Source organism: Cetorhinus maximus, chromosome 2, assembly GCF_964194155.1.
Source record: "Cetorhinus maximus chromosome 2, sCetMax3.hap1.1, whole genome shotgun sequence".
In the NCBI taxonomy this organism is placed as follows: domain Eukaryota; kingdom Metazoa; phylum Chordata; class Chondrichthyes; order Lamniformes; family Cetorhinidae; genus Cetorhinus; species Cetorhinus maximus.
In genome coordinates this window covers 32,315,897-32,333,107 of record NC_135880.1, presented here as the reverse complement: position 1 = coordinate 32,333,107, position 17,211 = coordinate 32,315,897, and the positions used below count along the sequence as shown (strand labels likewise).

Below are 17,211 nucleotides of genomic sequence, written 5' to 3'. Positions count from 1 at the left end.
CTCTCAGCAATGTGGTTGACTTTTAAATGCCCTCTAAACAAAGGGCTTTCGGGATGGACAATAAATGTTGGCCTAGCCAACGATGCCCACATCCCATTAATGAATAGAAAAGACAAATCCTTTCAGTTGTTTACAGTTTAATTTACTTCTGTAAATCGTTCCTCCCTGTTCCAATTTTCACTCTCTACACCTTCCCTTAATAATGCAATGGAGGTCTCTGCTCCCAATTCCATCCATTATTGCTCTCAACTCAGAAACACACAGGAGCAAGCCCTTCCCCCAATGTTCCCCTTTGCCCACTATTGCCTAATCCCTTGGCAGCACAGTTGAGATTGGAAACTTGCTGTGATGGGAATTGGGAGTGCTATCCTCTCTCCTGACATTTCTCCCATTTCAACCCGTTGGATTCACCAACACTGTCTTCATTCCTGTTCCAGATGGGACAGCACAAAGGCCTGGGACATCAATTGTTTCTATAGCAACCATCGTTCTATTTTGTTGCTTGCCTGTAAAGGAGTGGCTGGAAGGAGACTGTTCTTGCAGAGCATATCTTTACCATGAAACGCTCCAGTTAAAACTAAATGGGGCCTTTAAATGGCTCAAGTTCAAATGACTGAGTTGAGAGTGGGATTTCCAATCGGAAAAATAGAACGATGGTTGCTATAGAAACAATTGGTGTCCCAGGCCTTTGTGCTGTCCCATCTGGAACAGGAATGAAGACAATGTTGGTGAATCCAACGGGCTGAAATGGGAGAAATGTCAGGAGAGAGGATAGCACTCCCAATTCCCATCACAGCAAGTTTCCAATCGGTCCTCTGAATAGAATTCCAGCCTCTACCCCTGACTCTGTCCTGCTTACAGCAGGAAGATTAGGGATGCTGATATTGGGACAAGGAACTGTTTCCATCCCAGGCAACTAGTCAGTATCTGCCACCTTGTGGTCAGCCTCAATGAGATTGCCAGTTAATACTGAATTAGGGACAGTTTTGTGTCAATGATGTGTGTTCACAAGGAACTGGATTGTGACTGGTCAAATTTATTTCCTAAGACCCTACAACAGAGAAAACATTCATCACAGCAGCCTAGGCTGTTGCATATGTAACACTTCCATATTTCTATTTTTGCACTCCCACATTGACAGCTATTGTTAACTTGATTCTCTGTTCTAATGTGTGTAATGATGCCCCTGGATTTAACCAATCTGTATGTATTACAACCTGAACAACTGTGTCTGCTAATTCTTTGTGCAGCTGGGGAAGTACAGTTCACACAGAGTTCACCCTCATTATTAATTGATGGTTAGCACACGTCTGTTATGCCAGAATATCTTAAAACTTCAAACTCAGAATCACCATTCTCTCACACAAGGGGTACTTCAAAAAAAAAGTTTGAAAGATGAATAGTTTTCAGACAGAAACTTTCACGGTTGGTGATGCTAATCCTTCACATATATTTACACTATGCACGAATGGTAGTTTCATACAGGTTTAAGTGTGTAAGTAAAAGCAAATTATGCATTTGATTGTGGTAAATTACAATTTATATTGAGTAGCATTTTTTTTTCTCCTGTCCCATTTTCCTTTCATTGCCTGAACTTCAGTTGAATTACTGTTCTACAGGCTTCTGGTACTTTAAGTTAGCCTGGATTTCTAAAAGGTCGGCCCTACTTGACCAACTTTTTTTCTTCAGAGAATCCTATAAAGGAATATAGGAACAGGAGTAGGCCATTTAGCTCCTCAAGCCTATTCTGTCATTGTGAGACCCTGGCTGATCTGTGACCATTTTCTGTTAACCTGGCTTTGCCCCATACCCCATTATACCTTTGGCTAACAAAAATCTGTCAGTCACAGTTTTAAAATTAACAATTGATCTAGCATCAGCTGCCATTTGCAGAAGGGAATTCCAAACTTCTACCACTCCCTGTGTGAAGAAATGCTTCCTAATTTCACCCCTGAAAGGCCTGGCTCTAACTTTTAGACTATGCCCTAGTTTTAGACTCCCTAACTAGTGAAATAGGGTAGATTACAGTTCTCCTTAATATCTTGAACACTTTGATCAAATCACCTTCTAAATTCCAGAGAAGACAACCCTAGTTTTTGTAATCTCTCCTTGTAGCTTGACCCTCAGAGTTCAGGTATCGTTCTGGTAAGTCTCTGCTCCATGCCGTCCCAAGAGCAATAAAACGTTCCTCAGGTGTAGTGCCCAGAACCACTCTCAGTACTCCACGTGTGCTCTAACCAGGGTTTTGTATAGCTGAAAGCGGCATTCCATTAACCTTTTTGATTATTCCTGCACCTGTTCACGACATTTTAATGATTTGTGAAGCTGCACCCCCTAGTCTCTTTGGATCTCCTCTGTTTCTAGCCTATGTTGAAATTCATTTGTTACTGTTTTTTCCTATTCACTTAGTCTATCAATCTCATTGTAATTTTACAATCCCTTCAGCACGGCTCACAATAGTGTGAATATGGGGAGATAATGAGTGGGGTTCACATGGATTTTCTAAAAGCATTTGCTAAAGTGCTACATGAGAGTTAGGGCAACTATATTCAGATCTGGAATTAAGGAAGGTGTGTAGACAAAGGGCTGTAAGTAATGATAGTGAGAAAATTAAGTTTCTTTGACTGAAAAGCATGGTGAGTGATCCAGATTAATCATTTCAGTAAAGGTTGCAGTACAGCTAAACAAGACCATAAAAAAATGGTTTCATATCTTGACACACAAGGAGAGAATGTCAACTTGTACAAGACCTTAGATTGCAGTTAAAGTATTGAGTGCAGCTTTGGTATCTACTTTCACAAGTATAAAAGCAATGAGGAATATGCAGTTGCTCTTAGTGAAGAGGGGTTACAGCCCTGAAGAGAGATCAAAAAAATTGGGTTTTTTAAACACAGCTAACAAGGTTTAGGTATCACCCTTGGGGAGGCGATGGCCTGGCGGTATTGTCGTTGGACTAGTAATCCAGAGACCCAAGGTAAACCCAAGGACCCAGGTTTGAATCCTGCCACATTTGAATTCAATAAAAATCTGTAATTAAAAAGTCTAAAGATGACCATGAAACCATTGTTGATTGTTGTAAAAACCCATCTGGTTCACTGATGTCCTTTAGGGAAGGGAAACTGCCGTCCTTACCTGGTCTGGCCTACATATGACTCCAGACCCACAGCAATGTGCTCGACTCTTAAATGCCCTCTGAACTAGGTGATAAATGGGTAATAAATACTGGCCAGCGAGGCCCATATCCCAACAAATATTTTTAAAAACCCTCATAGCATCCTTCAAGATTATGAAAAGTGATGATACAGCTCCACTAGTCAATGGGACAGTTGTGAGAGGGTACAAAAATTAGATGGCTGCAATCAATTAAGGGGGAGGTTAGAAAAATAAAGGTGGTTGTAATGTGAAATTCTCTGGCTTAGCTTGTTTTAAAGGGTACAAGTTTGCAAGGGGAATGTTCAAGGGTCTGGAAAGTGAATAGGAGAACAAGACTAGGTGATTTGTGGAAACTTGGTAAAATAATTGTGGCACTCCTGTGCCTATGACTCTGTGATACATAGCAACCAGAGTAATCCTGCCTGGCCTGCTCCTCTGAATTAATATAAGTAATACAATTCACTGAAGCAGAAAGAATGCAATATGGAAAGAATGGTCATAAGAATCTTGTTTTTCATACTTTTGCTTTTGGACAGAGCTGTTCATTATTCTGCCATTCACATACACTCTGGACACATGCTTTGCTTCTTTACTACAACCATTACCACTCCCTTTGCCTTTTGTTTCTTGACATCTTTCAGTTAACCTCTCCCACCCTCTATCCTATCCCTTTTGCTCTTCATCCTCCTCCCCACTTTCAACGGCATAAAACCCATCACATTTCTACCTCCCTTCAGTTCTGAAGAAGAGTCTTCGACTCAAAGTGTTAACCCTGTTTCCCTCCCCACAGATGCTGCCAGACCTGCTGAATATTTCCAGCACTTTGTTTTTATTTCAGAAAAAATTGGAAGTCAGTTAATGATTAAAGCTATAGTTGTTCAGATAAAGCTAAATCTGAATTGATTACGGGCAATAACTGATGGTATCTAAAGAGAAATTAGGGTTTATTTTAATCAAATCCTTTTATTTTTATTTTATGTAACTGGCTGTGTTAATATGAATGTAACAAATCCTACATTTTATAATTCTACAAGCTGGCCATTCCACTTAAGTGAGCCTTTAATAGTGAGTTTCAGAAGGCTGTTCCATCATGGGCGACCTGATCACGTACTCAAGCATTATGTAAAAAATGTACAATTCTCCCAGCAGTGGCCATGACTGATATTTTACTTTCTGTTCCTAAGCCGAGAGGCGCTGAAACCATTTTGTACTGGCTTAAAATTTGGCACAGACTAGGAGTTGTGCCTGGAGCTTTCTGATCTGAAATTGCACCAGGATCTCAAATTATTTGGATATTATGGTACAGCGGTGATATCAGACCCATCGTTGCTTTCCTTTTGGCACCTCACAATCACTTCATGTTCTGGTACCAGTACCATCAGCAAACGGGGCAATGAAGGCTCCTATTATGCTTGTTAACAATAGATGCTTCCTGAGAGTTAGTTAAAATTATGATGGTTCAAAGCCCTTTGTGCAGCTCAAAGCCCCCAATATCCTGATTATAATATGTTGCCTCAGCTTGACCACTCACTGGACATTATCAGTTGCTTCATACAATGACCATTAGCATTTCTATTATCTACTCAGTAGGTATTAAATCCAAGTGCTGACATTTTAGTGTCAGAAAATTGGAGGAAAAATTTGTTACCTTCCACTTGCATAGAAAAAAATGTCATGATCACTGAATTTTGGAAGTGGAATGAAGAATGCAAACAAATGTACATTGCTGTTTGGTTACTAATTTAAGCTTGCATTTGTAATCTAGACAGTGGATCGACCTAAAGACTGGTATAAGACGATGTTCAAGCAAATACATATGGTGCATAAGCCAGGTATGTTCAGATTGACGTCTGATTTAAATAATTTGCATTTCTAAATCAAACTGTGAATCTCGGAGTTCCCATTTCCATGCCATGTTATTCAACAACAGCTTGTATTTATATGTCGCCCACTCAATATAGAAAAGCATCTTCAGATGCTTCACCAAGGCATATGAGGAAAAGATGGATGCTGATCCAAAGAAGATGGGGTGACCAAAAGCTTGGTCAGAGAGGCCTAACAAGGAAAGAGTGGTTTAGGAAGAGTTCCAGAACAAAGCACCTACAAGGCTCAATAGACACTACTGCTATTGTAGGATGGAAGAAGGGTGGGGGTGCCTAAAAGATCAGAGTCAGAGCAATGGCAAATTGTGGGGAGAAGGTGGGTGTACAGATAGGAAGAACCGAGGTCATGGAGGGATTTAAACAAACAGATGAGCATTTTAAATTTGCGTTTTTGGGGGACAAGCAGCCAATATATGTCAGCAAGGACAGGAGTGATGGACAAACAGAATATGGTGCTGAGGAGGATATGGCAACAGAGTTTTGGATGAGCTGAATTTTGCAAAGAGTGTGATCTGGCTTGAATATTGCAACAGTTGAGTCTGGAGGTGCCAGCAGGGTGAATGATGGTTGCAGCAACAGATGGGATAAGGTAGGGTTGGATGTTGGTGATGTTACAGAGATGGAAGTAGGTATCTTACAAACCTCCCAATTTTCTTTTATATTGTTGGCAATAAAAAAGGAAATTGGAAGATGTGTAAATTGGGCTGCCCAGTAGCCATTGCCTGTTTTTCGCCTGATAATAAAAGGCAAAATTACTTCAGGTGTTTCTAAATGTGACTGGTAGATTTGAATATAGGTCTGCAATAGAATGGAAATCTGCAAATCTTTTATATAGCATTTTTTTAACGGTTGGCCAGTTGTTTGATACATGGGAAAATCATCATCATGTTTTAAGAGCATCCAAATAAATCTATTGAGGAATCCATACAGAGAGAATTTCTGCTGTCCCATTATGAAGTGTACACTTTCCACCCCAGGGGACATTCCACTTACCCAATTCCAAAACATGTAACAGCCAGTAGCCAATTTTTGGAAACTGCCAAGTGTTCAAGGACAGATTGAGGACACATTTTAGTGGCTGTTGCATCAAGTCTTGAGCTTCCTCATGAACGAAATCATGGACACCTGCCTTCAGTGTAATTTTTAGGACATTTTGCAATGTACTAACCTTCTTGCTGTTCTAGCAGTCTAACTACAATGCTGCATTTACCATGTGTGCTTGGTAAATTATTAAAGAGATGTGGATGTTCTCCTGTAATATGCTGAACATTGGGAACCTCACCCCTTCAGTACTGTGTCTTTTTTTGCCACAAACCCATTTTGGAACTTGATCTCGGTTTTTGGAAGTTGTCTGGAGGAAGCCCTCTTGATGTAGTGCTAGGCACTCTGAATGGAGACCAGTTTGGACACATGACTTTTATCATCTTTGGACACATGATTGAAATCATCTTAAAGTTACAATTACTTACAAAGTGAAGCATTTTGAATCCTGTTCTCTGTGCTCCCTACTTTTATGAGATGATTGCCTAGGGAACACACATTGGCTGTCAAATGCTTTGAAACCAAATCCCCGGGTAGAGAATGGCTCAGATCTTTTATCCATCTCTGTGCACAAGGGAGACATAATAGCTCTGCCATACAACCTGCACCCAGCTACTTCAAGTGTTGCTTTTATTTTATTGTATTGTCTTTTTGCATGCCTGCTTAGTTATAAGCCTGCTATGTTCCATGATCCCACTATAAATTATGCCATCTAAATTTTCTTTCCATTTTGTTAAACAAGTGAGCTGTTGGCTTCTGACTGACCTTGCGGACCAATAAGTTGTGAGCCTTGATAGACATAATGCCACGCTGGCAAGTACATACCCAAGGGGTGGGTGGGCAATCGATGTAGATGTAAAATGTCTAAATTAGGATTGATGGGATCTCTCCACTAGCAATTTAGGGAATTGGAGGGATCTTTACCTCTTTGTGTGAACAAAAACTAGAAATATACAGACTGAACCAGTTAGGCTCAATTTAAGAAGAGTCAACTTTGATGCAAGCAACAATGATCTACGATATACAAAAATGAAAATACCCTGTAAACCTCTTAGTCCAGTTCCATTAGTACCGATAGCTGGCAGTAAACCACTTTCAACATTCCTTTTTATTTTTTAACAGATGATGATACAGATGCATTCAATGCTACATATGCATATGTTTATCCTGGTAAGAATTTTATATCTTCTGTTCTTAGATCTCAAATTAAACTGGAAAACAGATTTTCCCAATTGAGCCACACTGCAAAATCCACACACGAATGGAAATGTAACATTACTGACCCCCATTCCAGTCTTCATCTAGCAGCCCTCATTACTAACCTCCACGTCATTGACTGCACACAGGCCATAACCCTGTTAATGACCTATGTCCCAGCTTTTATGGCTAACTGAAGCATTGATAGTGGTAACATTATTATCAATCCCAACAGAAAGTATTGGAAGAAATCCTCCTCGCTCCCATTCTGCACTTTGGAATGACAGACCTTCACTATACTTTTTCATCAGGTCTGTCGTCCAAAATTGAAATTGCTACCATCCAATGCCTTCGGACCCAGGAGGAAAGAAACAGTTTGGACCAGCACTCTTATTTCTCTGTTTTTAAACTTTTCTTTCTTTCTGGGGAGGCATTACATCCCTGCAAGTGATGTCTTCAGTAATGAAAGAGCAACCAGAGTTGCAGATTTCTTTCACTGAGATTATCTCAGTGTTTTTGTTGCCGATTTCTTCCTTAATTTCAAATAGAAATCAACAAAGAACTTGTTGCTTCCAAATTAGGGGTTGAATGAATGCGACACTAACCAAGGCGTTATATTCCAGAAAGCCAGTTGGTGATGGATAGTACGGGAGCAGAGTGAGACTTTACAAGCATAAACACCTTCTAACTCGACTTCCACCCCAGTTTCTGAGTGTTGCTTTAAATTTGCTCAAGTGAAATCCCAATTGATGCCCTCCACCTGCAAATAATCAAACACAATTGATTATATAATTAACACAGGGTTAAAAAGTTCTGTAATGTTATCCATAACTAGCTGGTTACTACCTAAATTCATAAGTTCCATCTACTGGCTAGTTGAAGATTTTTTGCATAAAGTGATGTGTTTCTCCACACACCAATTTCATAAAAAGGGTAAGTAGGCAACTAACCCGTAACAATATAAAAATGAAAAGCTGCAAATGCCTGTAATCTGATATTAAAAACAGAATTTGCTGGAAGTACACTTGCAGGTCAGTCAGATCCTGTAAAGGGACATGACAGATTTTTGAATGTGTGCACTGGAACCTATGAAGTTGCCTCACTGTTCATTAGCCTGGAACTGGGAAAGATTTAATTCAATATGTTTTACAGCAGCTGTTCATCTACTAATCCTTGCTAAGAAAGTTGGACTGGGATAGGGCGAATGTGGGTGTGTGCTCTGTATTTTAAAGGGGCAATGTCACAATGACAAAATGCCGTTTTACCCTGCTTATGCACAGAAGGGTGCAAGAACTCAATTGGCAATGTACTGTGCAGACTACTTGTTTATCATTACAAATTACTTAATCTTCATTTTGATGAAAGTTAAGATAAAACAACACTATAATAGCTTGCTCTGCCTGACTGTAGCATAAGCGGATTTGGGAGAAGAGTTGGCAATGGAAGTAAGATTATTAAGAGCACTTATTTCTTGTTCAGGTAGAAACTTACCCTGCCCAATATGTCAACGCTTTTTCTTCAGCTATTACATTTCATTACTCATCCAAGCATGAAAAGCTTACAGAGAACAAGAGATATTTCAACTGTGTGTGCCTTGCTAGTTTTTGAAATATCTTTCATCTTTGGCTTTTTCTTTCATGGTCTAATTACACTAAATTGGGAATTCAGTGAGATTGGGTGTCTCCGTTGCTTCGCACACTGGCCTTTTCACCTCCGGGACCCGTATTCGAATCTAGTGCAGACGGATGGGATGAGACCCTCTTTGTGATGACTTTAAGGGGTTTATGTGAAATGGGTTTGAGAGGCCGAAACCAATTTCTTGGTGGGTGTGTGCTTTCAGCACAAAGCTGGTAATCGCTGTCTTTCCGTTTCACTCAGAGGGAACAGGATGTTGTGGGAAATGGAAACGTCATACTGACACAGTAGAAAGGTAACGTTCTGAGATTCAGGACAAACGTGCATTACTGCGACAGAGTAGAGGAGGGTTTCAACTGCTGTAGAGCTCTCCCAATAGCCGACTGGGTAAATACCTCATGTGGAGTAGTGTTAAGCCATAGTTCTGGTGCCCTCTTTCCTGCTAATGATGGTCTCTGCTCTGAAACATAACTTTTTAGCCTTTTTTATAAGCGGGTATTGTTCCACAAAGGCAGGCAGCTTTCCAGTACGTAACCAAGCAGCCATTCTTCACATGCACCCAGAAAGTGGGTGTTGCTAGCCCACTTGACATTGGAGAGCAGAATCACCAAGTATAATTTCTCCTGGCCCAGCTTGCACACCCAGCAGCAGTGAGCTACAGTCAGAACCGGATCCCTGGCTCCCTTTTCTCCTTCCTCCATTTCCTAGCCCAGGGACGGAAGGCAAGATGTTCTCTTCACTGCAACTCCAGGCAACATGGCACCAACCAACGATAAACCTGGGTCCTTCCAGGTCTCCAAAGCTTCATGTTGTACCATTACAGTGCAATTTACCAGTGGAAAATGAGTTAGGGATGTCAATATAAATATCTGTGACGAGGCATAACCATGCAGTTTGTTTTAAATAAGTCCGTTTAGTTTCTTTCCAGCACCCATTGGGAAAATAGTTAATATTGAGGCTGAGGTACAAGTCCAGAACCATTTATGTCAAGGAAAGGTGGAGATCATTTCACCTTGAATTTTGACAATAATCTCTGCAGAACTATTGAAATCCTGGAAGTGAAACTTTGTACACAATGATGCAGTTTCAGGAAAATCAACTCTGTTAGTGGTACCAAATAGATATAGGCTATTAAATTTGAGTATTGCTGTGCAATGACACATTATCAAAGATTTTCATCTTGTACTCATCAGGACAATTTGCGAAAATACCAAACATAAAGGGGACAACAATTTATACTGCATGAGAAGAGAGTGCTGATTGGCTGGCAAGTGGACACTGATTGGTAGAGGCCTTGCCATGGAAAATGCACCAGTTAACTCATGACTGACAGTTAACTGCCAAGCTTTGTTTAAATTCAAGCCAGGCAAGTTGACTCTGGTCAAGGCATTGCCCTGGGGAATGAACCAGAGAATGGCTGTCACCTATTTTGTTTCTGTAATACTCAAGTTCCATACTACCAAATGACTATTAAATTGTTGTAATATATATGGGGCAGGAATTTCTCTCGCCCTCTTGACACTCTTCCACAGTAATTTCTCCAGAGATGCAACAGGCTTCTTCTAGTGAAGATTATGTTTGGGAGCAGCTCCATGGAAATTTTCAGCCAATATCTTTTGAGTATCTGAACAGAAGTGTAAGCTTTTTTTGTTTATATATAGTATTTACAAAGCTAACTCTGTTGTTTTCTATAAGATTAAAAAAATCTTTCATTGTTTTGTGCTAGATAACTACAGCTCATTCACCTCTGTTCAGGCGCACCCTCCTCCCAAGACACATACTTACCGACCTTTATCAAAAAGTACCTCAGACAATGGTGTTGAATTCTTCAAGGAATCTGCTCCATTACCACCACCTCCACCTGTTCCACCACCTGCACAACTAAGATTGCGAGAAACAAGTTCCACAGAAAAGTAAGTGTAATAAAATGTGCCCATGCAGAAAGAACATTAAATTATTTGAGGTTTGCGAGATTAATTATCCAGGACTCAACAATTGCAAAAGTTAAATGAGAGTTCTATTATTTGGTGGGGTGCTTTAAGTATGTCATTTATTTGCTGTGTCAAATTTTCAATATTGAAGGAGTTTGCCAGTTTTAAAACTATCTGACTCTAATAGCTTTAAAATTGAGAGTTTACATTGGAGCGCAGCTTAGAATAGGGATTAATGCTAACTATTTTTGTGCCCGAACAAATTTCTTGTAGCACTGTAGAACATTTTTACATTGCTTTTTATTTCTCTCACTCTTTCTTTGGCCTTGAATTTTATCAAGGGATGGGGGCTCGAGAATGGTGCTCAGGAGCCTCATAGTGGGCAGTGCACCCGAACAGTCAGGTACATTGGCCAGAATTTTATCGGCATGTCTTGGTACCACTGCCGGGACCAAGTGTGGGCCTATGCAGGCAAACGGCACGGCCGTGGAGGGGATTTGACTCGTGGACAATTAAGAGGCCGCATCGGGACCATCAGTGCATTAAAGATGGCGGCCTGCCTCTTCTAGCTGCCAGCCCAATCAGATGGCCAGTAGCCTCGGCAACGCCACTGGTAGAGGTGGCCAGTGCTGAGGCTGCAACTGCTGAGACTGCAAGGGGAAGGAGAGGGCGCCTCCATATTGTGGTGACGTTGACGAGCTGGTTAGAATTTTTTTATTGTGCCAGGGCCAGTCAGGCAGGCCTGGACAATCGAAGGGGCGAACCCTCCAGTGGCGAAGTTGCTAGGATGCTGTCTCAATGTATCTAGTGGTCTCCACGTGGAGAGCGAGCAGGGGGAGGGTGGCATTCCAGTGTGATAAAACACCAGCAGAGGCATAATATGGCTGTTGATAGACCATTTAGTTATGTTAATTGACTGCCCACCTGTATTCTGCTGCTGGTCCCACCTCCACATTATCCTGCGGCAGCAGGGAAATATCAGTAGAGGTTCAGTGGCAGACACTTAAAGGGATATTTCAGAATAAACAGAATAGATTCATTCCAATGAGAAAGAAAAGTTCCAAGGGGAGGGCCCACCATCCAGTGTTAACTTAAAAAAAAAAGTTAAAGACAATATCAAACTTAAAGAAACAGCATATAATTACGCAAAGACGGGTGGCAGGTCAGAAGATTGCAAAGAATATAAAAGAACAGCAAAGGATGACAAAAGGATCAATAAGGAGGGGAAAATTAGAGCATGAGAGAAAGCTAGCTTGTAATATAAAGACAGATAGTAAGAGTTTCTATAGATGTTTAAATAAGAAAAAAGTTAACAACAAAGTGAGCATTGGTCCTATAGGAAATGTGTCTGGGGAATTGATAATGGAAAGCAGGGAGATGGCGGATGAATTAAGCAGGTATTTTGCTTCGGTCTTTACTATTGAGGACACAAGCAACATGTTGGAAATAGCTGTAAATCAGGAAATGGAAGGGAGGGAGGAACTTGGGGAAAATTACAATCACCAGGGAAGTGGTATTAAGCATTTGGGGCTGCGGGCTGACAAATCCCCAGGTCCGGATGAACTTCACCCTAAGGTCTTGAAAGAAGTGGCTGGTGAGATAGTTGATGCATTGGTTTTAATTTTCCAAAATTCCCTAGATTCAGGGAAGATTCCATTAGATTAGAAAATAGCAAATGTAACTGCTTCATTCAAAAAGGGAGGGAGATAGAAAGCAGGACACTGCAGGCCAATTAGCCTGACATCTGTCATGGGGAAAATGTTAGAAACTGTTATTAAAGATGCTATAGCAGGGCACTTGTAAAATTCAAGGTAATCAGGCAGAGTCAACATAATTTTGTGAAAGGGAAATCATGTTTAATTTATTGGAGTTCTTTGAAGGAGTCACATGTGCTGTGGGTAAAGGGGAACCAGTGGATGTACTGTACTTCAATTTTCATAAGGCATTTGATAAAGTGCCACATCAAAGGTTCTTGTGGAAAATAAAAGCTCATGGCGTAGGGGGTAACCTATTGGCATGGATAGAAGATTGGCTGGCTAACAGGAAGCGGAGAGTTGGCATAAATGAGTCTTTTTCTGAGTGGCAGGATGTGACGAGTGGTGTGCCACAGGGATCAGTGCTGGGGCCTCAACTTTTTAGAATTTATATAAATGACTTGGATGAAGAGACCAAAAGGATGTTTGCTGAATTTGCTGACGACACAAAGATAGGTAGGAAAGTAAATTGTGAGGAAGACATAAAGAGGCTACAAAGTGACATCGATAGGTTAAGTGAGTGGGAAAAGAGTGGGAAAATATTTGGTAAATGGAGTATAATGTAGGAAAATGTGAAATCATTCATTTTGGCAGGAAGAATAAAAAAGAAGCTTATTATCTTAATGGTGAGAGATTGCAGAGCTCAGATTCAGAGGGATCTGGGTGTCCTAGTGCATGAATCACTAGTGAATGCAGGTACAGCAGGTAATTAGGAAAGCTAATAGAATGTTATCATTTATTATGAAGGGAATTGATTACAAAAGTAGGGAGGTTATATTTCAGTTGTGCAGGGCTTTGGTGAAACCACACCTGGAGTATTACATACAGTACTGGTCTCCTTATTTAAAGAAAGATGTAAATATGTTAGAAGCAGTTCAGAGAAGGTTTACTAGACTAGTACCAGGAATGGACAGGTTGTATTGTGAGGAAAGGCTGGACAGGTTAGGCTTGTATTGACTGGAATTTAGAAGAGTGAGAGGTGACTTAATGTGCGGTTGAGGTTACAATCAGATCAGCCATGACCTTATTGAATGGTGGAGGAGGTTCAAGGGGCCTAGTGGTCTACTCCTGCTTCTAATTCGTATGTTCCTATGTATGTTTGTATGGGGTTGAGCTCAGGATGGGCAGGAAGGTGATGGAATGGGCGCCCATCCTATTTTACATGCCACCCCCTCCCCCCCTCCCCTGTGGAAAACAAGCCCTCTGGGGGCATGTAAAATTCAGCCCAACAGTTCTGCGACTGAATTGAACAGGTGCTTTCTGGCACTTCCACAGAGTGCAGAAATGAAATGAAATAAGTTCCAATGCACCATCTGTAATACTGCACTCTCAACATATTGGAAGCAAGAGCAGAAAACTGCTGACTGGTTTGAGGCTAACATCAGTGTGATGGAACCTGTCATTGAAGCCAAGTGGCCTGCTGTCAATAATTACAAGAGATCCAAGCGAGAAGGCTGTGAATGCACTAAGAGTCACTCACAGTAAAGCCCAACAGGTTGTCAGGCTATGTGCCAATGATTACTGGTTACAACTTTTCCAGTATATCTAAATGTAAAATGTAAAAGTCAGAGGCATGTATGAAGGGATCAAAAAAGCAAGAGGTCTGTCAGCAAAGAAAGCAGCTCCACTGAAAACAAAGGCCTGGGACTTATTCCCTGACTGCATTAAACAGTTGGAGAGATGAGTGGAACATTACCTTGAGTCACGCTCTAGGGCAAACAGTGTCACAGAGGAAGACCTGGACACCATGGAGCTGGTAGTCATGGCAGAGTTGGAGATCAAACCCACAACGGAGGAGCTTAGCAAAACTATTCACTCACTTGCCATGACCAAAACTCCAGGTGCTGACGCGCCATTTGAACTCTTCAGGCACTGGAAACCAACGCTCCTGCAGCATCTACACAAACCTCTCTGCCACTGCTGGAGAGAGGGGGCAGTGCCCCAGGATTTGTGTTATGCAAAGATTGTGACCCTGTACAAGAATGAGGGCAGCCAAGGCAATTGCAACAACTTTCAAGGCATGAAACCAGATGGACCACATGTATCGATCTAGGCACCAGAAATGACAATAACACACCCAGCCCTATTGATCATGCAAATTCCTCCTTACTATACTAATATCTAGGGGTCTGTGCCAAAATTGGGTGAGCTGCCCCACAGACTAGTCAAGCAACAGCCTGACATAGTCATACTCACAGAATGGTATCTTACAATGTCCCAGCCACCACCATCACCATCCCTGGGTATGTTCTGTCCCACAGCAGGACCAGAGGTGGCAGCACAGTGGTATACAGTCAGAAGGGAATTGCCCTGGAAGTTCTCACAATTGACTCTGGACCTCATGAAGTCTCATGGCATCAGTTTAAATATGGGCAAGAAAACCTTCCTGCTGATCATCATGTACCTCACATGGCCCACTCCCCTGCCCCCACCTCAGCTGATGAATCAGTACACCTCCAGGTTGAAAACCAATTGGAACAAGCACTGATGGTGGCAAGGGCACAGAATGTACTCTGGGTGGTGGACTTCAGTGTCCATCACCAAGAGTGGCTGGGCAGCACCACCACTGGCCGAGCTGGTCAAGTCCTAAAGGACACCCTGCTAGATTGGATGTGCGGCAGGTGGTGAGGGAACCAACGAAGGGAAATACCTCCTTGACCTCGTCCTTACGAGTCTACCTGTCGCAGATGTACCTGTCCATGACTGTACCATCAAATGGTGCTATCATTACTGGTTCAGTAATGGCAACACCAGGCATACCTAAAAATGAGATGTGAACCTGGTGAAGTTACAACACAGGACTACTTGCATGCTAAACAGCGGAAGCAGCATGTAATAGACAGCTATGTGATCCCACAACCAACAAATCAGACCTAGGCTCTGCACTCCTGTCACATCCAGTCGTGAATGGTGGTGGACAATTAAACAACTCACTGGAGGAGGCGGCTTTGGAAGCATCCCCATCTTCGTCAGTGCAAAAGATAAGGCTGAAGTGTTCGCAACAAACTTCAGCCAGAGGTGCTGAGTGGTTGATCCATCGCGGCCTCTTCATGAGGTCCCCAGCATCACAGATGCCAGTCTTAAGCCATTTCGATTCACTCCACATGATGTCAAGAAACAGCTGAAGTCACTGGATACTGCAAAGTCTATGGGTCCTGACAACATTCCGCCAATAGTACTGAAGACTTGTGTCCCAGAACTAGCTGCGTCCCTAGCTAAGCTGTTCTAGTACAACTGCAATACTGGCAGCTACCTGACAACATGGAAAATTGTCCAGGTATGTCCTGCCCACAGAAAGCAAGAAGAATCCAACCCGGTCAATTACCACCTAATCCATCTACTATGGATCATCAACAAAATGATGGGAAGTGTCTTTGACATTGAAATCAAGTGGCACTTACTCAACAATCACTCATTAATTCTCAGTTTGGTTTCTGCCAGGGCCCCTCAACTCCTGACCTCACTACAGCTTTGGTCCAACCATAGATGAAAGAGCTGAACTAAAGAGGTGAGGTCAGAGTGACTGCCCTTGACATCAAGGCAGCGTTTGACTGAGTGTGACATCAAGGAGCCTGAGCAATACTGAAGTCAGTAGGAATCTGGGGGAAAACTCTCCACTAGTTGGAAGATGGTTGTGATTGTTGGACGTCAATCATCTCAATCCCAGGACATCGCTGCAGGATTCCCTCAGGATAGCGTCCTTGGCCGAGCCATCTTCAATTGCTACATCACTGACCTGCCCTCCATAAGATCAAAGTGGGGATGTTTGCTGATGATTGCACAATATTCAGCAAAGTTTGTGACTCTCAGATACTGAAGCAGTCCATGCCAGTATGCAACAAGACCTCAACAATATTCAAGCTTGGGCTGATAAATGGCAAGTAACATTCATGCCACACAACCGCCAGGCAATGGCCAACTCCAACAAGAGAATATCTAACCATGTGCCCTTGACATTCAGTGGCATTATAATCAACATCCTTGGGGTTACCATTGACTAGAACCTGAACAGGCTGATTTGTCCAGGATGGTGTCAAGCTTCTTGTGTGTTGCTGGAGCTGCACTCATCTAGGCAAGTGGAGAGTACTCCTTCACACTCCTGACCTGTGCCTTGTAGATGGTGGACAGGCTTTGAGGAAATCAGGAGGTGAATCTACAGAATTCCCAGCTTCTGACCTGCTCCTTGTAGCCACAGTGTTTATATGGCTGGTCCAGTTCAGCTTCTGGTCAATGGTAACCCCCATGATGTTAATAGTGGGGATTCAGTGATGGGAATGCCATTGAATATTGAGGGGAGATGGATAGATTCTCTCTGTTGGAGATGGTCATTACCTGGCATTTGTGTTACTTGCCACTTATCAACCCAAGTCTGAATAGTGTCCAGGTCTTGCTGTGTATGGACATGGTCTGTTTCAATATCTGAATGGTGCTGAACATTGTGCAATCATCAGCGAACATCCCCACTTCTGGTCTTAAGATAGAGAGTAGGCCATTGATGAAACAGCTGAAGATGGTTGGGCCGAGGACACTGCCCTGAGGAACTCCTGCAGCGATGTCCTGGGACTGAGATGATTGACCTCAAAAAAAAAACCACAACCACCTTTTTGCACTAGGTGT

At 42.1% G+C, this 17,211-nt stretch overlaps 1 protein-coding gene across 38 annotated transcripts in view; it reads left to right on the top strand.

Annotated features, from left to right (window-relative positions):
• The window catches only part of LOC144693046 (sorbin and SH3 domain-containing protein 2-like), a 486,079-nt gene that overhangs the window by 365,271 nt on the left and 103,597 nt on the right, over positions 1-17,211 (top strand). For all 38 annotated transcript variants that reach the window (XM_078562388.1, XM_078562625.1, XM_078562352.1 and 35 more), the window contains 3 exons: positions 4,919-4,985; positions 7,200-7,247; positions 10,636-10,822. In XM_078562388.1, the coding sequence (XP_078418514.1) occupies positions 4,919-4,985; positions 7,200-7,247; positions 10,636-10,822 (302 nt within the window). The remainder of the gene's footprint in view (positions 1-4,918; positions 4,986-7,199; positions 7,248-10,635; positions 10,823-17,211) is intronic.